This window comes from Rattus rattus, chromosome 2 (assembly GCF_011064425.1).
Source record: "Rattus rattus isolate New Zealand chromosome 2, Rrattus_CSIRO_v1, whole genome shotgun sequence".
In the NCBI taxonomy this organism is placed as follows: domain Eukaryota; kingdom Metazoa; phylum Chordata; class Mammalia; order Rodentia; family Muridae; genus Rattus; species Rattus rattus.
The window spans coordinates 197,405,575-197,426,501 of NC_046155.1; the positions used below are offsets into that span (position 1 = coordinate 197,405,575).

Consider the following 20,927-nt stretch of genomic DNA (forward strand, 5'->3'; position numbering starts at 1 on the left):
ATGGCCACTGGGATGTATGTTCCTGCTTTTATTTTTGGAGATGAGTTAGTAAATAAAAACCAGATATTTGATTCTGAAGATGAATTGGTAAAGCTGTAGTAGGAGTCATGCAGCAAGGAAAACAATATTGAACAGTCTAGGTATGTTTTCCATGTGTATAGATAGTAATGGCATACTTCCAATTGTAATATGCCTGATTTGTCTAATGTTACCATGACAACAGACAACCCTTAACAACCAAAATTTACCCCATCGACAGCAGTCCCTTGGGTTATCAACACCTATGTTTTCTTTTGTTTTAAAGAATCATTTGTTTCAAGAATCATTTGTTTCTTTTATGTACACTGTAGTTGTCTTCAGACACACCAAAAAAGAGCATCAGATCCCATTACAGATGGTTGTGAGCCACCATGTAGGTTGCTAGAAATTGAACTCGGACCTCTGGAAGAGCAGTCAGCACTCTTAACCACTGAATGATCTCCCCAGCCCAACATTCAAGTTTTGACCAGCAACCCTCAGGCTTCTGCTCCAGATGTCACTGCTTTTTGTATAGTTTGAATGCAGGGTGTTCTGTTTTGATCATGTTTCCCTCATTAATAAGGCAGTGTAGTAACTTAAGCCAACATTAAATGTCCTTAATGATGAGGGAGAAACAGAAGGATAATTTTAGCACTTTAAAAGGTTTTATATAGAATTGGTTTTGCTTCTTATACTGAGGAAAGATGGACAATAAGGAGAAGAAACTTTTCAGAAATACCTGTTGTGTACGAAATACGAATTATAGCAGGGATTAATTTTACACTTACTAATAACATTCCATTGCGACTTGGCTTCCAGAGGGATGACAGACTAATTTTGAAGGAAACAAAAGTTTGGATAGAACAATTTGAGAGAGATTTGACGAGGGCACAGATGACAGAGTCGAATCTACAGGACAAATATCAGGTAAGTGTGGAGAAGAGATTTAGATTTTTCTAAAGCTTCTCATGGATGAGATGCAGATACGTCATATAATATGTGCATAATCTTCCAAATTATTTAATGAGAAAAATCTTTCAATAAGTAACACGCAGTATTTTAAGTTGGAAAAGAACAGTTCTATGGCAGAGAGCAGTTGGAAGTTACACTATGTCCTCAGTACAGAGGACTGAGCCGTCTCAGTTTTGACAGCTCAATCTCATCCCCTGCACAGAACGGAAACACGGAGCCATTGTTTACAAAGACCTCTCTGGCTTACAGATGTCAGCTGACATAACAATCCACGAAAATAAGTTACTGACTTGACACCAGAGAATACTACTGAAATAAATGGAACTCAAGAAGGAATTGCAATGTGTACTTGCCAAGGGTTCTGGGAGGAAAGGAGTTTTGACTGTGACCTGTCCTGCTTAAGATGGTTGCTCTTGAGCTGAGGTCAGAGAGCTGTGTCCAGCCTCCTGACAGTGCCAGGAGCTGACTTTCTGCTTTTAATTTACACTTCCCAGACGATCTTGTAACAGTAGGTTTTTCCCATTAAAAAGCTGTGACTTCTTTCCAGCGGAGTTGCCATTTTCCTCCTGTTTCAAATTCCACTTTATGTTAGCGGGCAAGCAGAATGTAACACATCTCGAGCAACATCTCTCACACACTCCACCCTGTTACATTTCAGCCTCTTTTCTCTTCTCTCCATTAGTTTCCTACCAAAAAGTTACAGTGTTACAGTGACATGAGCCATCCAACACGGTAGATGATAAAGCACTTAATGATGTGAATGTGTGATATTGTAAACTCGTATAAATACACCTAAATTCAGATGGCCACGCCATCTTTGTTCATTTTTTTAACTTGGAAAAACAATAAATTTTGTGCCTTCTTTGCTTTGAAATTCAGTATAATCTTCTTATTTTCCCCCAAATAAAATTTGCAGTGATGTGGTTCACCATAAAACAATTAGGCCAGGAAACTAAGAAGAAAGCACAGAAACACAGAGGTGTGTTTGTTGGTGAGCTTTAGGTGAACCAAAGGCATTAACGCTAAATTCCAAGAAATAAAGCTCCTTACCCGACCAAGTGTTACTCTGTCAGAGAAAAACAGTGTATCAGAAAAACAAAATAAAACACCAAAACATGAAGAGAAAGCGTCCTGCATGCACGAGCAGCAGCATTAGGGAAAGCTCTCTGTCCCATCCACATTATGTGATCCGGATTTTCCACTTTTGGTTCATCGCAGGTAACACAATTCCAGTTTTTTCAAACATAGAAATCTGTGAGACAAAATTAAAGGTTTTGTACATTTCAGTATCTTCAGGATTTCATGAGTTTTTGGTTGAATTTGAGTTCAACTCCCCCCAGTGTTCTTCAAGGGGATTTGCATGTTTATAACTGAAATTCTTTCCCGAATCTGCTGAACTCGGCATGGCTTCCCCCTGCTCTGTAATCTAGTCACAGCTTAGTGTCATTTCCTATTCAAAACTGGATGGGGAATCATGTTCGAGATGTACAAACTTACGGTGAATGGTTATTTTCAATTCACGCATGTAAATAGAATCACTTTGTAGATGTGCTAGTTTATTATAAGAAAAAGTGCAACTTCAGAGTGACTATTTTTATGTTTGTATCAAGCCTATGGTTAGGTCTAAATGATGAGTTTTAAGTATTCTGTGGCATATTAAGAATTTTATGGCATAAAATTAAGCAATTATATATAAATAATAAGGCCTCAAAGTCAGTCTCTTTACACAGGATTGCTTGAATGCAAACTAGGTATGTTTAATTCAGCATTAGTTGATGTGTACCATATATGATAACATTATAATATATAACATGGTAATAATATTTACTGATAAAGCAACTATTTTGGCTGTTAGCATATATAAACTCATACTTGTATTTGACTATGCTTTCCTGACAAACTAGCTCATAAATTACTTAACTAGAATTAGTCCCTTTAAATGTTTTAAATTTACTTTTGAGTAACAGTTTTACTCTTCAAAAGTTTTGTGTGTCAGACAATATACATGCATCCACCACTACCTTTCCTCAGCTTTTCCTAGGGCCCTGCACCCCATTGCACCCCGACCTCCAGGTCCTCTTTTATTCATTTTCGTTATTGACAACCCCTTGATAGGGATACCTCTGTGTGTGTGTGTGTGTGTGCGTGTGTGTGTGTGTGTGTGTGTGTGTGTGTAAGACCACAAACTGAAGCAAAAGCAACTACCAGCTGCCAGCCACAAGCAAGATGGGTCTCCCTCCCCTAGAAGCTATCACTGGTCATTAGCTCTTCAGCTAAGGGTGAGGGTCAGGCACCTGTCCCCCTTCCATGCTGGAAGTCTGACTGGCTTGATGCTGTGCAGGTAACCATGGTTACAGTGAGGCAGTAAGTACAACTGCACGCCATGTCCAGACACGACCACTCCACGGGTTTCTTTTCACACCCACCAGCTATTAAATATTCTTGCCCTCTTTGGTGAAGTTCCTTGGTCCGTGGATGGCGGACATAGACGATAATGATGTTCATGTAGGTGACCCATGCACAACAGATCAGAATCGCTTACACCATTCACTGTGACCGGGAATGAATCTCTCCACAAACTACTGGATAAAGAAGCTTCTCTGAATAAATTGAGAGCAGCCCAGAACTACAGGCAAAAACGTAGAATATTCGGCATGTCCATTTAGCAGAAATAATACTAGTCTTCCCAGCTAGGTCTATAATCTCCGCGGTCATAGGGTTTTGGCTATATATAGTAACAGACAGGAGATCCCTCCTGTAGGGTGGACACAATGAGGAAGCACTTAGTTAACCTTTGTCACCACAGCATGCCACTACCACACCAGTGAGCACACCAGTGGGCACACCAGTGGGCCAGCATTGCAATGTGCAGCATTCAGCACCGAATAAGGCCACTGATTGTTTTTTCTCCTCAGCAGCCTGCATAGTACCTGTGAGCACAATGTAAAGGGAGCCAGTAGAGCTTCCTGATCAGTGTTAGGTTTACTTCTGTATGTCCCATAGCCAAAGTTAGTGGAATCTTCCATCGGGTCTTACCATCCAGTTATGGGGGACAAACAAAACATTAGGAATAGCCTTTTGTTTTGCCATAACTCATGGGGAGGTAGTTTATGAATGATAACTCAGACCTTCATTTTGCAACCCATGTCTTCTGGGCACAGTGTTTTCTACCCATGCAGGGTACTTCTGGTCAAACCCCCTTTTATATATGTGCGTATAATACATATTACATTATGTATTATGTATATATATTTATGTATGTATATACATATGTTTATATATAATATTTCAAACTATCTGATTTTCATAAGACTTCATCGTGTATCTTTAGTTTTGGCTAAATCGCCCCCTACTTTCTCCTCTCCCCAAAACCTCTATCCCAGTGTAGCCCTTTAACCCTGAGTGTATTCAATTAGAGAGTGCTTCTCTCTAATTGGAGGTGTATGGAAGAGCATAGGCTTCCATAGCTTTTGCACACACCCTTCATTTTAGTTAAGACTTTCCCTAATGCCTCATTTTCTTGTTCCCTACCCTTTTCTGTGCTTGATCACCTCCCAATATTTTCCCTCTCTGTGTTCATTCTGCCCGTGCTACCCTACCCCCACCCATTAGCTATCTGTCTTAAGTGGCTGATTCCAGGTTCCTGGTTCCCACATGGACTCCAGGTTAAATGTACAGAACCAAATATTCAGAGGGAAGAGCCACGGGTCTGTCTTTCTGGGTCTGGCAGGCTGTTTGTATTAACTTACGTTTTCCAGTCCCTTCTATTTCTATGCAGACTTCATAATTTCTAGGCATTAGTCCTGCTTTTGCTAGTTGTCTCTGTCAAATCACTTCTGGGATGCCTAGTAATTGTGTGTGAGTGTGTATTGCGTGTGTGTGTGTGTATGTGTGTGTGAGTGTGTGTGAGTGTGTGTGTGTTTGTGTGTGTGTGTGTGTGTGTGTGTGTGTGTGTGTGTGTGTGTGTGTGTGTGTGTGTGTGTGTGTGTGTGTGTGTGTGTGTGTGTGTGTGTGTGTGTGTGTGTGTGTGTGTGTGTGTGTGTGGGTGTGTGTGGGTGTGTGTGTGTGTGTGTGTGTGTGTGTGTGTGTGTGTGTGGTGCGTGTGTGTGAGGGAGTGCGTGTGTGTGGGTGTGTGTGGAGGCGTGTGTGTGTGTGTGTGTGTGTGTGTGTGTGTGTGTGAGGCGTGTGTGTGTGTGTGTGTGTGTGTGTGTGTGTGTGTGTGTGTGTGTGTGTGTGTATGTAGAACCAGAGGGATGTGTAGAAAGTACCTAACACCGTCAAGGTCTTAGACAGGGTCAGTGTCATAACTGCTGCTGCTAACATTGCCAACAACATAGTGGAGTGCTCTCCAAAGGTAAAGGGCTATTACCTAGGAACTACAGTTTCCTTTGCTTTTGCTTTTGGGGACTCATTGCTGTACTCTTTCTGTTTCCTCTTTTAGTCATTTAAGCACTTCAGAGTTCAATATGAATTGAAAAGGAAACAGGTGGAACATATAATACAGCCATTGCAAAGAGACGGCAAACTGACACTCGACCAAGCCTTGGTCAAACAGTGCTGGGAGAGAGTGTCATCCAGGGTAAGTTAGCTTCATTTGGGTTTGTGCATCTTCTCCAAGCTGCAGTTCGTCCTCTTTCACATGGTGGTATTGCACAAGACGCTGCGGCCTCCGGCTGAGGCTGGAAAGGATCAGCCATGGGAGCACATCTGCCCTCTGGTTAGGCTTCCCTCCGCATTACTGGGTAATAGATGCATCAGAAGGACCTCCTGGCTTCTGTCTCCTTCCAGACCTTACTTCCCAGTAGGTTAGAAAAGCTGACTTTTGCCTTAGAGACTTCCAGGAATATCAGCATGTTTCATAGTCTGTAATCTTGTTTTGTGAGCAACTCAGGACCTTCAGTGCCAAGAGGCAAGCCCACGTTCTGTCATGGAACATCTCTGGCTGTCTGGTTGTTTTCCAGGGTGAAGGAAAAGCTGCTTAACCTACTTAATATTAACACCCTTCCTCAGACCTTAGCCATTTAAGGTTTCTAAGCCCTAAACATCTTCTAGCATTAACAGAAATATTTTGCTTGCAAAATTTGATAATGTCACATTTCCTAGAAACTTTATCAAGAAGTAGGATGGTTTCTAAGCTAGAGTTTCTGTAGACCAGTAAATGGTCCTTGAGAATCTGGAAAAATGGAAGAAAAGGGAAAAAAAGTGCTTCTGGACAAAGGGGGGGTGGGGCTCACTGGTGTAAGCACTTGCCACACAAGCTTAAAGACCTGAGTTCAATCCTTGAGGCCCCTATGAAAAGCCAGACACACAGAAGGAAATCTGGCATTCTAGTGAATAAAAGTTCTTAGTGCATGAGCCTGACAACCGAGGTCCAATTCCCAGGACCCATATAAAAGCTGAATTTGCACCTCTGTAATTCTCAAAGAACTGGCATTTTAAAACTTGACTGGGCCGGGGTGGCTTGCATGGAGCCTAGGGATACACCCGTCTTTACCCCCTCACAATTGGGATTGATGACAAGCAGATGCCCCCAACCCCAGGTTCTTGTGTGGGTCTCGAGAATCAAATTGGTGCTTATGTGGTGAGCACTTACCTATGAGCTCTTTTCCCAGACCCTCTCTGAGTCTTTTGTAGATTTTTTTAGGTTCATTTAGAGGAAGTTTTGGGAATTGTCTTCTTACCAGAGACATTCTATTTTCCTGTTTCAGCTCTTCGACTGGCATATACAGCTGGATAAATCTCTCCCTGCACCTCTGGGCACTATAGGTGCTTGGCTATACAGGGCAGAGGTGGCCCTGAGAGAGGAGATCACCATTCAGCAGGTCCACGAGGAAACAGCAAACACAATCCAAAGGAAACTTGAACAACATAAGGTAAAACCATACTTGCAGACTGTCTTAATTACCTTTTATAAAAAAAAATGAAGATGCCTTTTTTTTAAAATTGGATATTTTATTTATTTACATTTCAAATGTTACCCCCTTTCCCAGTTTCCCTTCCAGAAACTTCCTATCCCATCTTCCCTCCCTCTGCTTCTTTGAGGGTGCTCACCCCCTACAGTCCTGCCTCCCCACCCTAGAATTCCCCAACACTATGGCATTGAACCTTCACAGGACCAAAGGCCTCTCCTCCCATTGATGTCTGACAAGGCCACCCTCTGCTACATATTCAGGTGGAGCCATGGGTGCCTCCAAGTATACTCTTTGGTTGGGGTTTAGTCCCTGGGAGCTCTAGGAGGTCTGGTTGGTTGATATTGTTGTTCTTCCTATGGGGTTGCAAACCCCTTCAGCTCCTTTAGTCTTTTCTCTGATTCCTCCATTGGGGTCCCAGTGCTCAGTCTGATGGTTAGCTGCAAGCATCCGCATCTGTATCAGTAAGGCTCTGGCAGAGCCTCTCAGGAGACATTCATATCAGGCTCCTGTCAGCATGCACTTCTTGGTATCAACAATAGTGTCTGGGTTTGGTGTTTGTATATGGGATGCATCCCCAGGTGGGACTGTCTCTGGGTGGCCTTTCCTTCATTCTCTGGTCCACACTTTGTCTCTGTATTTATTGTCCTGACCAAACATCATAAATAAGGTGAATGATGAAAGAAAGCATTTAATTTGGTGCTCACCGTTCCAGATGGTTAGCATCTGTGCAAGGGGGAAGATGGCAACAGGAGATAGGAGTGGTGCTGGAGCAGTAGCTGAGATCTTCCATCTGATCCACAGCAGGGAGGAGAGGGAGAACTAAGGAGAAGGATGGGTTTTTGAAATTTCAAAGTCACTGACACACCTCCTCCAATGAGGCCATAATCCTAATCCTTCCCAAACAGTTCCACTTAAGAGTTCCACTCATTCAAATATATGAGCCTATAGACCATCCTCATTCAAGCCACCACAGAAACTGTCCCAGCACGACAGTCCTGGAGTCCCTGGGGATGCATCCTCATCAGAACCCGTACTGGTGTGCCCCTCTAAGCATCTATCTCATGTGGTCCACACACTTCCTTCTTAGAGGTATTCTAATCTGCATTTTCCTGGCCTATACCCATCCTGGCAGTTTCAGTACATTAAGTTCATATGGTATTTCACAATAACTCTAGGGTTGATTTTTTTTCATCTGCAGCCATCATTATTCCCGTTGCTATAGTTTCTGTTTTTATAAAAAAGATAAGCTTACAGACAATATGAATTTATATAATAATAGGGTTGCCCGTTGGCTCTATAGTTCACATCCATATTCTTCCTCAAAGGATGATAAACAAAAGTTTCTAGTCCTGGTGCTTTGGTTGTGCACGGGGAGTATAGTTAAGGACTTCGATGAACCACAGGTTAGTTAGTCTGTGTGTGTGGTTAGTCTGTGACTGTTGTCAAACATTTTGTAATGAGACAGGCTTGACTCATTAAATGTGCTATTTTTGACTGACAGAACAGAAAGGCAACAGTGTTCTCTGTACCCCCTTTGTTCTGTCAGCACTTTGGTTTTAGCATATATATGAAAACAAGCAGATACACAGAGATTTCTATATGTTGTTAAAAGATACATTTTCTGCCAAATGTTTGATGTGTTTTTAGTTACCTGTTTTAGAAAACTCAAAAAACAAATTTATCGTATGTTGGACTCATGCCTCCGAGACCTTGGTTTTGGAATGTCTGGTATATAGATAAATTCCATGCCATTTGAACTCAGTAGACACAGTCCAAGGCTAACCCATCAAGCAGTCTGATATTGTCACATTGCACAACCAGTCAAAAATGTCACCATCACTTGCCTCCATTTACACTTATATATGATTTTATATACGTACAGGTCTTGTGATGTAGCAATATGAAACAGCCAACCCAAGCTTAGTGCATCCATTGCCTTACAAATTTCCTTGTGAATATTTTCTATCGGTTTCAGCGATTATGTGTATGGTTTATTGACAATGTGTCACAGTGTTGAGATGGGGTCACCTGAGCTTGTCCCTCTTTGACTGTAACCTTGCCCTTTTGAACACATCTTTCTTGTCCTTATCCATTCTCTACCTCTGGTCCTGGTCACTCCTGATAACCAGCATGCTCCTCCCTGCTCCTGTGACTTTAACATTTTTATATTTGATTAATCATTGAGCTTTATCACATTGATTTGTCAGATATTCAGATTCGATTTGCCTGGAATATGTGCTATCCATTCACTTTCAGTGTATGTTTTTTTTTAAATATTCTTTGTGCTTTGAGGATAATAATTACATCATTTCCTGCTTCCCTTTCCTCCCTCCAAATCTTCCCATGTGTGCCTTGCTCTCTTTCAAATTCATACGCTTTTTTCCTTAGATGTTACTTTATGTATGAGTGAATATGTTCCTAAATATATTAATAGAGCCTGCTCCAGACTTATAATGCTAATTGTATGTTTTCAGAGCTGACCATCTGGCATTGGATAACTACTTGGCATGCTCTTTCCTAGGGAAGACTATTTCTCTGGCTCTCAGTACCCTTAATAGCCTGCAGATCATTATCTAGGGTTGAGGCCTTGCAAGTTTTTCCCCTTCTGCACTAAGATGCCTATTGGTGTTGGCCTTGTTCAGCTCATGTTTAGGCAGCCTTGTTGGTGATTCTTCATGGATATAGCTTCTCTGGCATTTCTAGGAGACACAATCTCACAGCAAATTTCTGCTTCTTCTGGATCTTAAAGACCCCTGTGCTCCTCTTATTCTAAATGATCCCTATACCTAAGATGTGGGAGTTGCATCATAGCCGTATCAGTTAGGACTGGAATCCACAGGTCTGCATATTGGTTGGTTGTGGTTTCTGTAGTGGTCTTCATTTGTTGTGAAGAGAAGTTTCCTTAATGAGGGCAGAGAGCTACACTTATCTATAGTAGGAGGAGACAATTTTCAGAATATAGTTAGGGATTATGTTTATTTAGTAAAGTGGTGGCTGTTGGTTCTCTTCCAAGTCCTTTGATTTTACTCACCCCAGGTTAGGTTTCCAGTACCAGGTAAAGTATCCCTCTCATTCAGCAGTGCCTTAAATCTAATTGCAGAGCTGTCAGTTACCACCAAGGTATGTGTGTCACTACTGCACCGTTAGGGTGACAGTGACATGCTGGACATTGTTGTGGTTCATAGGCACTACACTAGGTAGGTCTGTTGATTCACTCCCTTGGAAGTTTGCATGGTGGCATCAAAGTTATTCCTTAGGGAGGAGGTACTCAAGCCAGTTACAGCTCAGGAGCCTCTGGACCCTATGTCTGAAGTGGATAATGTCTTCAACAACAGGGACTTATCTTCTATCAGTGAGGAGCAACTGGGGCAATATCAGTAGGATGTGATCTTTTAGAAGTCTTTTGGACAAGTCTGACCAAGGGACTCAAAAGAGACCTTTTCATGTCTGGTGCTGGAATCTAATTTGTTAGTTTTTCTGTGGCTCTTTTGGGAAGCAATATTAGCCAAAATTCAGTCCATGTATTTCTTTGAAAGTGTGAAGATAGTAAACAGTTGACATTTATTTTTTTTAATCCATAGATTAAAAAAATCTAAGATCCAAAACAGAATCTTTTAAATGGAGAATTAAGACCATTTATTTCTAGGACAATGATTGAAAGCTATGTGCTAAATTTATTTCTTTGCCTTGGAGGTTTGCAAGTTAGTGAGTTGGTTACATTTGCCTTATTTATCATTTCTAATCTCTTTTTATTGGTATAAATATATATTTCTTTTCCCATGTATTGTTCCCTTAAGTATCTTGTGCAATTTTGACCTATTTGTCACAGCCTTTATACATAATGAAAGATCTTTATTTCCATTTTGATTTCACAGGATAGTTTTGCTGGTTATAAAAGTCTTGGGCAGTTATTTGCTTCAAGGTTTGAACTATCCCAATCCAGGTTCTCCTGGCTTTTAAAGTTTCTGCTGAGAAATCTGCTTCATTCTGGCAGATTATAAGTTACTTGGAGTTTTTCTTGAAGTTTTCAGAATTTCTTCTAAGTTTCATAGCCATCTGATTTTATAATAAAATTTAGATTCTCTCTTTTTTTAAATTTTTTAATCTAGGATTTAAAGGCCTTATATGCTCAAATATTTATCCCTGCCAACCTTCACACCCTGACAGAGGACATTTTCTGCTATTGCTTCATTGAATAAGTTCTCCAGGTCTTTATTTCTATAGCTTGATTTTCCTCTCAAATACCACACATTTGTAGGCTTGGTCTTTTTGTTGTGTCCCCATTGTTGAATGTTGTTGCTGTGATTGTTTTTATTCTTTTTTTAATTTAATTTATTTTTTACTTATTGATTTTATGTCCACTCACTACTCCCTCCCAGTTCCCCCTCCCACAATCCTTCCCCACTCCCCTTCTCCTCTGGATGGGTGGAGGCCCTCTGGACCACACCCTGACCCTTCAAGTCTCTGTAAGGCTAGGCACCTTCTCTCTCACTGAGGCCAGACAAGGCAGCTCAGCTACTAGAACATATCCCATATACAGGCAACAACTTTTGAGATAGGCTGTGCTACAGTTTAGGACCCACATGAAGATCAAGCTGCACGTCTTCTATATTTGAGCAGGGAAACCTAGGGCCAGCCCATATATGTTCCTTGGTTAGTGGTTTAGACTCTAATTGCCCCAAGGGTCCAGGTTAATTGATTCTGTTGGTCTTCCTGTGGAGTTCCTATCCTCTTCAGGACCCTCAATCCTTCCTCCAGTTCTTCCATAAAAGTCCCCAAGCTCCATTCACTGTTTGGCTGTGGGTGTCAGCTGCTGGGGGAAGCCTCTCAGAGGACAACATGTGATGGCTTTTTTGTGTTTTTGTTTTCATTGTTATCTGAGTTGACAATTCCTCAACTTTGTCCTCATTACTAACATTCTTTCTTTTATCTGATCTTGCTGTTATTGGTGATGCTCTACTTAATTGATTAACTGAACTTCGTATGTCTAATATTTCCTTTTATTTTTAAAGAATAGGTGCCCTTTTGTTGAATTTCTTAACCATGATTTTTTTTAAATTTGGATTCCTTTTGTGGTCTTTGTTCGTTTTTTCTTTTTACTTTTTGCATTTTTATTGGATATTTTACATTTCAAAGTTATCCCCTTTCCCGATTCTCCACTCTCCCATGCCCCATCCATCTGCTTCTATGAAGATGCTCCCCCTCCCACTTACCCACTCCCACCTCACCACCCTGGTATTCCCCTACACTGGAGAAATGAGCTTTTACAGGACCAAGGGCTTCTCCTCCTATTGAAGCCAGACAATGCCATCTTCTGCTACACATGCAGCTGGAGCCATGGGTCCTCCATGCGTACTCTTTGGTTGGTGTTTAGTCCCTGGGGTACCTGGGGGTGTCTAGTTGGTTGATATTGTTCTTCCTATGGGGTTGAAAACCCCTTCAGATCCTTCAGTCCTTTCTCTAACTCTACCATTGGGGTCCCTGTTGTCAGTCCTATGATTAGCTGCAGACATCCTCATCTGTATCAGTAAGGTATAGCAAAGCCTCTCAGGAAACAGTTGTATCAGGCTCCTGCGATCAAGCACTTCTTGGCATCAGCCATAGTGTCTGTGTTTGGTGGCTGCATATGGGATGGATCCCCAGGTGAGGCAGATCTCTGGATGGCCTTGTCTTCACTCTTTGTCCCTGTATTTCCTCCCATGAGTATGTTGTTTCCCCTTCTAAGAAGGACTGAAGTATCCACATTTTGATCTTCCTTCTTCTTAAGCTTCATATGGTCTATGAATTGTATCTTGGATATTCTGAGCTTTTGAGCTAATATCCACTTTTCAGTGAGTGTGTACCATGTCTGTTCTTTTGTGACTAGGTCACTTCACTCAGGATGATATTTGCTAGTTCCATTTTGTGAATTTCATAAAGTCATTGTTTTTAATTGCTGAGTAGTGCTCCATTGTGTAGATGTACCACATTTTCTATATCCATTTCTCTATATCCATTTCTGGAACATCTGGGTTGTTTCCAGCTCCTGGCTATAATAAATAAGGCTGCTATGAACATAGTGGAGCATGTGTCCTTGTTGTATGCTGGAACATCTTTTGACCCAAGAATGGTATAGCTGGGACCTCAGATAGCACTATGTCCAATTTTCTGAGGAACCTCCAGAATGATTTCCAGAGTGGTTGTACCAGTCTGCAATCCCACCAACAATGGAGGAGTGTTCCTCTTTCTCCACATCCTTGACAGCATCTGCAGTCACCTGAGTTTTTGATCTTAGCCATTTTGACTGGTGGGAGGTGGAATATCAGGATTGTTTTGATTTGAATTTCCCTTTGCTCATTTTTAAGCTAGACTTTTGTGTTCTTTACCTGACATTGCTGCCATTTTAACATCTTTGGATTCCATTTTTGTAGAATTATTAAGTTTTGAAGAAATCATGTTGCTTTGCTCTCTCTTGTTTCTTACATTTCAAAGTTGCAATTTGTTCACATTTATTGTGGAGACTATCTCTATTTGGGGGTCTTATCACTGGGATGCGTCTCCTTGGAAAATAGATCAAAGGAAATAGTATACCACTGTCAACACAAAATACAGAATTCTCACGTCAAAGAGGATAAAAGACAGTGTGGTCTGGAGCTATATGTGAGTGACTGTGGCCTGGGACATATGAATCTGGGTTACCCCAGGTTCTGTGTTCCAGTTTCATGGCATTTTTATAGTAACAGAACAAAGAAAGTTATAAATATAAGCATTTACAAACACAGTGATGAAAATCCCAGAGAAGCAAGTTCTGTCATACAGCCGCAGATGCTATCTGATGACATTCTCAGCTTTCAGGTTGGTGGAAACTAATGACCTGGAAATTGATAAAGATTTTTTTTAATCTTTGAATCACAGAATGTCCTATAAAGAGGTGGCAAGAAATGGCCATTCAGGGAGCTCAAAGGGGGTTCAGGCTAGCCCAAGAAAAAGTATAATTAAGTTCTGGACCTGCTGCACCCCACCCTCTCCACCCGACTGCAGTTCTCACCAGCCCCATAGTCTTTGCAGACACAATTTCTTTCTGGGAATTTCCGTTCATGATAAGTACAGAGAAGAAAATGGCAGAGATAATGGAAGATAAATATGAATGGAGTTAAATATGTATAAAAGTAAAAGTGACAAAAACCTTTGAGACAAGGAAAGGGAAGAGGAGAGGGGTCAAGAGAAGCAGAAAAGTATATGAGGGGGAGAAAAAAGAATAGGCTACCAAAGTATGTTGCAAATAAAGGAACATGCAGAACTAAAGCTGACAAAATGATATAAAATACCAAAAAGAACAAAATGGAAAGAAAGCCTGGTTTTGTTTGTTTTGTTTTTTCTTTGTTTTCAAAGACAAAGGATTAAAAAAGCTATTTTCTATCTCCTTTAATATTGCAACCAGAGGAGCTGTGAGTCATAGTGCGAGCCTATTAGTCCATAATGTTTAGGCTGGTTGGGCATGTAGCCAGGCAAGTGTCAGTTGACACCCCATGCTGCATTCTCTTTAGAAGCTTTATTTCTTTGTGTTGGGGAACTGCTGTTGGCCCAAATGACCTTTACGGCCTGTGTCTCCGGAAGGGTTCCACTCATTCCAGAAGACCCCCGAGGTTAATCACGCAGAGGACAGCAAGCTTCCACACATAAACAGGACACAAGTGTTCCCTGAGAGGGATGTATTATTTTGTCTATGGGTTTTAGGACTTTGAGATATGCCCTGTAACCACTTACTAGAACATTCAAGCAATTATTCAGAACTCCGTCCTGCTAAGCACTAAACAATCCAGGTCAGCAGGGCAGGCCTGGGGGTGACAATCTGCCTGCTTCAGCTTGGAGCTCTCTGCTTCAGAGCAGACAGGGAACAGAGCAGGCAACACCCAGATCACAGAGCACTCTCCATCCCAAGGCTCTGGGAACCTACACCTCTCCCTCGCTCCATGCTCACCCACCTTCCTCTCTATGAACGCCTATTTTGGCATCCCCTTCCAGCCCTTGCAACAGGATGTTCCTCCAATCTCCTCAGTTATGGTTGTTTTGTTCTCAGGTCTGAGAGGGTAACTCGATTTTATCACTCCTCCAGATGTAGGAAGTTGCTTTCCCCCTCCCTCCTCCCCACTTCAAGGCCTATACGCAGGTCACACCAAACCCCACAGTGACTTGGAGATGACTGTGGATTTTTTTCTGCATCTAGGACTGGCAATCCTGCCAGGCCTGCGTTGTGGTTGAGGCTTTGCCAGCTACCTCAACCCACAAAGCTGGGGTTGGAAGTGAGTGCTGCTTCCATGTTGTCTTCCCATTCCTCTCTGCTTTTCTCTGTCTCAAGCCCTTTCTTGACCCCTATTGTTCTTTCTGCACTTGGCAGTTTGGAATTTCGCATTGTCTTGACTCTTCTCTTCCATGGATCCCCACAAGTTTCTCTTTCTTCATCTCACCTTAGAATTCCTATTTTCAATATTTTTTTCAGCAAAGTCCTTACTATTTTCCAAAAACAGTTGCACTAGTTTGTATTACAGCCAACGCTGTGTAAGACGTCCTCTTTCCCCATCCTCGCCAGCACTCACTACGCTTCACGTTTATGATAACCGCTACACAAGCAGGCGTGTAGTCATATCTCACTGTAGTGTGGACTTCAATTTCTGTTACCTCACTTGCCATGTCGAACCTCTTTTTCAGCCATCTACAGCCTATTTCTTTGTCTTCTTTGATAAATGTTCAAGTCCTTTGACTATTTTTAATAGAGGTATTGTTTTCCATTTTTTTAAAAGATTGATTTGGTACATTTTATATTAGCCCCTTGTGATGAGTGATCTTGACTGTCAACTTGATTGGTTTGAGAAATACCCAGGATGTCAGTAAAGCATACCTTGCGTGGGGTCTGGGAACAGAAGTCAATGGAGTATTAACTAAGGGAGAAGACCCTTCCTGACTGTGGGCAGCTCCAGTCCCTGCATGCTTGCAGCCCAGGTAGAAGTAAAAGCAAAACGTATTCTCCTACCTTTCGCTCAGCCCTTGATAATTGACATGCTATGAGCTACCTGTCACACCCTCCCACGGTAAGAGATGGGAGCCCCTGAAACAGCAAGCTAAGGAAACCTTTTCTCCTCAACTAGTTTATATCAGATAGTTTGTCACAGGGACAAGCATCTACTAATCCCCTTAACTCTGTAAATGAGTTGTCTTTGGCACTCCCTTCACTCTGTTGGCTGTTTGCCTTTCTTTGGGTGACTTTTAGCTTGATACAATCCCATTACCTCTTTTTGCATTTGTAGTCTATGCTTTTGGGGTCCTAGTAATCTCTGCCTAATGTCAGAGGCCTGCCTGTTATCCTTCCTTCCTTCCTTCCTTCCTTCCTTCCTTCCTTCCTTCCTTCCTTCCTTCCTTCCTTTTTCCTGTCTCTTTGTCTTAGTCAGGGTCTCACTAGAAGGTCCTGACTAGCCTAGAGCTAACCTCAAATTTACAGAGAGAGTAAATTGCCTTTCTCCCAAGTTCTGGATTAAAGACTTGTACCACTCTAAACTTCTCTCTGGTGTGTTTGATTGGTTGGTTTTGATCACTTTTTCCAAAACAATCAACTGACCATAGAGATGTGGGTTGGTCACTGGGCTCCCTGTCCTATTTCACGAGTGACTTAAGCTCAGACAACTTTTGATTTGCTAATTGTCTCCTTCCACCTCTCTTCCCTGCCACCATCCATATGCACAATCAGATATGCAGAATTTCCTGTCATCTGCTTCCTCAAAAGACAGTATAATTCCATCTGTGTGAAAATGCATACAGGGTCTGGGCCTTCCTGTCTATGGCTCTATGTTCTGTACTTGTTGGTCCAGGCTGTAAGGGAGCTAGAACTCAAGCCTCAGATGAGTTCAAGACACATCACACATTCAAAATCAGAAACACCGGGGCCCATGGCATCGTGAGATCCAAAGTACCTATAAACTGGAAAAAAATGCTAAACAAAAATACTACTGCACTCACAAATTAGTAACTAGATATGTGTTATATAGTAATTTCATGGAAAATATAGAACAAATGAAAGTACTGGAACTTAATGTGACTGTCTGACACAAAAGAAGCCACCTTAGAATTTTAAATGTAGTATCGAATGTATATGAGTTACGAGTGTGTGAGTTAATTGGGGAAGAGTCCGTGAAAGGTCTCTTCCTTGGTAGGTTTTCAGCTCTGGGGGAACAGAGGCAGATTGTAGGCAAGGTGGTGCCTCCAAACTAGAGGTATGACACACACCCAAGTGACTGTTGTTTATGTACTGAAAATAGATTCAGATGCTGTAGGATGGATCAAATGCAAGTGTGCCTTTTGCTAGAGCATTACAGGAGCTTTTGCAGAAGGTATTAATCACCTCGCAGGGTGAGTACGCCGTTGGATGACTCACAGGCTTCTCAGTGTGGGTCATTAACGCTATAAGCCATTCTGATGGGAGGGAGATAGAGCAAGCCAGAGAGAGATGAAAAGACAGAGACAGAGAGACAGACACACGGCGAGACCCAGAGAGAGACAGAGTCCACATGTGCTTGTGTCAGCCACCCAACTGTCTACCTATGTAGGACAATGGCTGATAGAGAGGATGAAGATCTAAAATGTAGGGGAAAGCAAACAGTGAGAAAATGGAAGAACTCAATAATGAGACACCAGAAAACAAACTGAGGCAGGTAGGTTGGCGCCAAGGCCAAGTTCAATGTGAATCACACAATGATATGTTTATTGGGACAGATCTTCTATTAGACCTTGTTACAGGTGTTTAGAGTAACATAGTCATAAAGCAGTGTACTTGAAATTATGAGATCAAGTGTAAATTATTTAGAATATATGTATTAGGTGCTTAACAAAAGCTAAGCTGCGAAAACAGGAAATATGGGGTCATCATTAATTAAAATTCTAAGTTTTCTCCACAGCACAAAATCAGTCACTCAAAGTGATGTAGCCTGGGCTGGCATATCAGACTTACGTGATATTGAGTAATCTGAGAACACCAGGGGGATTCTGCATACATACCCAGGCATATGTGAAAGCATTTTCTCGCCTTTCCAGTATAAAAAACAATTCTGATTTCAGAAAACCTACATAAACCTAGAATGTTTTTCTGAACTCACCACACATGAAGAAAACATTTTCTTCTTACTATAGAGCCATTGTTTCAAGTCAGAGTTAGGTACTTATAAGAAGAAATTTTTAATTAAACATTTAACATAACATTTTATACTTATAAATAGTTCTATGGAGCTTTCTACTTTTCAGTCTAGGTTTTGGAGATTATTTTGTTTAATTTCTAGGGATGTATAGGTAGCATAGTCATAAAGCAGTATAACTGGAATAATGAGATCAATTTTAATTATTCAGAATACACGCAGTAGGTAGTTAACAATAAACCTATCTGAAAGACAGGCAATTTGTTTCTTTGGGGGCCCGTGTTTGTGTCTTTGTCCCTGTGAATGCCAGAAGACGACAGTGAATTCTTAGAATCCGTCTTTCTTTTTTTAATTGTATTTTTGAAGTTAACTAATGTATATATCAGATTATATTAATTATACAAAATGTATACAAAGTACAGCTGCCATCCTTTCTATTTTTTAGAGAACTTAATGTCTGGTTATCTAGAAAGAGACACTACCCCTTCTTGGCGATTATGGAGGATTTAACCATGGTTCAGTCTAAGCAATTAATTTTACTGAACATTTAACGTAAGAATGTGACATAGCTATTATCATCGTCTTTGTTGATGGATGTACTCTAGGCCACGAGGAAATAAGCGCCTTCCTCAAAGCAGCATAATCATCTCAAGTTCCAAGCTTGCAATGCACCCACAAAGTTGCACATGTATAGCTCAGCAGGAGGCACTGTGTTTGGCAAGGCAAGGCTTTCAAGTCTTAAGGAACCATGAGAATGGCTTTCAGTCTCCACCACTTCCTGAGCCTCCTTGTACTGTCAATTGTACCCACGTCATATCCTCTCCTTCTTGAGAGTTTCATTTCCTGATGATGAGGCCCTAGTGCGGTGGTCAGAAAGTTCAGCCACCCATAGATGATCTTCATAATACTGTGGCCTTGCAATAACTTCACTTTCTCTTCTGTGGTGATCCTGCATCATGTCCGATCCGCTCTACTGTTGCCTTCCTCCCCTCCTATCACCACCCATCCTCAGTAACTGAAACCATCCACAACTGTGTTGTCAAGCATCCCACTCTCTAATCAAAGCAGGGCTTCTCCATCCGTTTGGACCCCATGACCCTGTAATGTTATTTTCCTTCAGTTTCATTTATCCTTTCCTTTAGTGCTGTTTCATTGTTCATAAAACTCACCCACTGACCACATCCTCAATCCCATTGTCCACATCTCTCCTTTTTCTTACTAGCCTGGTAAAAAATATAAAACCCAATTAAAAAACCATTTCTGCATAGCCTATGCTCCCACACAGGCAGCTGATGGGGCTGGAGAACCCACACACTCTGACAGTGACTACCCCCCCTGGGCTCCCAAAGCTGTGTAGCATCAAAAGGCATTCCCAACCCCAAGCCCTCTCCATTTCTGGGACATCTATTTCATACCTTGTCTCCTCAGCTTTCCACACCTCCTCCTTGTCCTCACTCTTAGTTGACGACACTGCTTCCTCTTTCTCCAAGAGAAATAGAAGCAATCAGAAGAGAATATCCGCAAGCGCCCACAAATACACCAGCCCACACACTTGCATCTGTGCCCAGATTCTCGTCCTCACTTCTGTTGCTGTGGGTAAACCATCTGTGCTCTCAACCAAGGCCAGCCACTCCTGTGAGCCTTGGAGACTATCCTTACCCTTCCTCTGAAAGACTTGTAGATATATGTCTTCTGTTCCATTGCCTTCTACAACCCTTCCCATTGGGTTCCCCTCCCCCATCACAGACATGTGTGCATGTGAGTGCATACATACTTGTACAAGCACACGCACGCACACACACATACACACACACATGCACACACACACACACATATGCACACACACACACACACACGCACACATGCACACATTTTCAGAGTCTTTATTTTCACCCTGATTGCCTTCCCAGCTACTGTTCAAATACTCTTCTTCCATTTATACAAACGAGCTTTTAAGAATTATCCATGTCTCACCCTTTTGATTTCTAAGGCCTCTCTAGAAATTATTGTAATGACCACCATCACCACCACCTTTCCCAAGCCAGGTTGAAAAGAATTGGCTTTCTCATCTATTGGCCAGATATTAGCTTCCCTCATTCCTCATCCATCAGACACTTCTTACAAAATGCTCCTGTGTGCACAAAATTCTTCGTTCATTTGGTTTTCTGATTTTCTTCCTATACTCCTAGCTATCTCTCTGTAGTCTTTCTTGGTTTTCGATAAAACTTTATTGAGCACCTGCATTGTACTAAGTAATATTCAGAGCATTTGTGATATGTCTATATGTATGAAGACAGACACAACTCCCTGGTGTTCATGATATGACTTGTTTTGAAAGAATAAAGTACTTCTATCCATACTGGGCTACTTTATTGGGTCCTTTTCTACCACTCTTCTCCATTCCAATCCCTTCCAACCCCCAACACTAGGTAGGCAAGTTTAGAGGGCAAAGTGAGTGTCGATCTCCTTAGACCACTTCCTGCTGATTGGAGGCATTGAGTTCCTTGGGGCAAGTCCAATCTTTGTCATCAGGATATCCAATTTCTTCCTCTGGTCTCTTTTCTCACAACCACTAGACAAACCACAGTTAAAGGAGTTGGGATTAGCAGAGACAACAGCAGCTTCTCCAGGTTTTGGCATTTTTATAGCCTCTCAAGAGTCCCCAGAATTCCAGATGTAAACTATGTTCAGTTGGCAGAATCACACTCCTGCCAGAGCACAGGACAAATCATAGTCAGCTGCTATGGACAATCTTGAAGCAGCCCCATATCCCACACCAGAAGTTAAAACAAAAATGTATTCACCTAACTTTTTTTTAAGAAATCAAAAATTTCACTACAAGTAGCAAATAAATTAATAAACTTGG

The 20,927-nt window shown here is 41.6% G+C and overlaps 1 protein-coding gene across 1 annotated transcript in view; it reads left to right on the top strand.

Annotated features, from left to right (window-relative positions):
* LOC116892879 (nesprin-1-like) overlaps nt 1-20,927 on the top strand; it is a 182,503-nt gene that overhangs the window by 128,169 nt on the left and 33,407 nt on the right. The window contains exons 11-13 of the mRNA XM_032894789.1: nt 838-945; nt 5,432-5,569; nt 6,699-6,863. Of these exons, the coding sequence (XP_032750680.1) occupies nt 838-945; nt 5,432-5,569; nt 6,699-6,863 (411 nt within the window). The remainder of the gene's footprint in view (nt 1-837; nt 946-5,431; nt 5,570-6,698; nt 6,864-20,927) is intronic.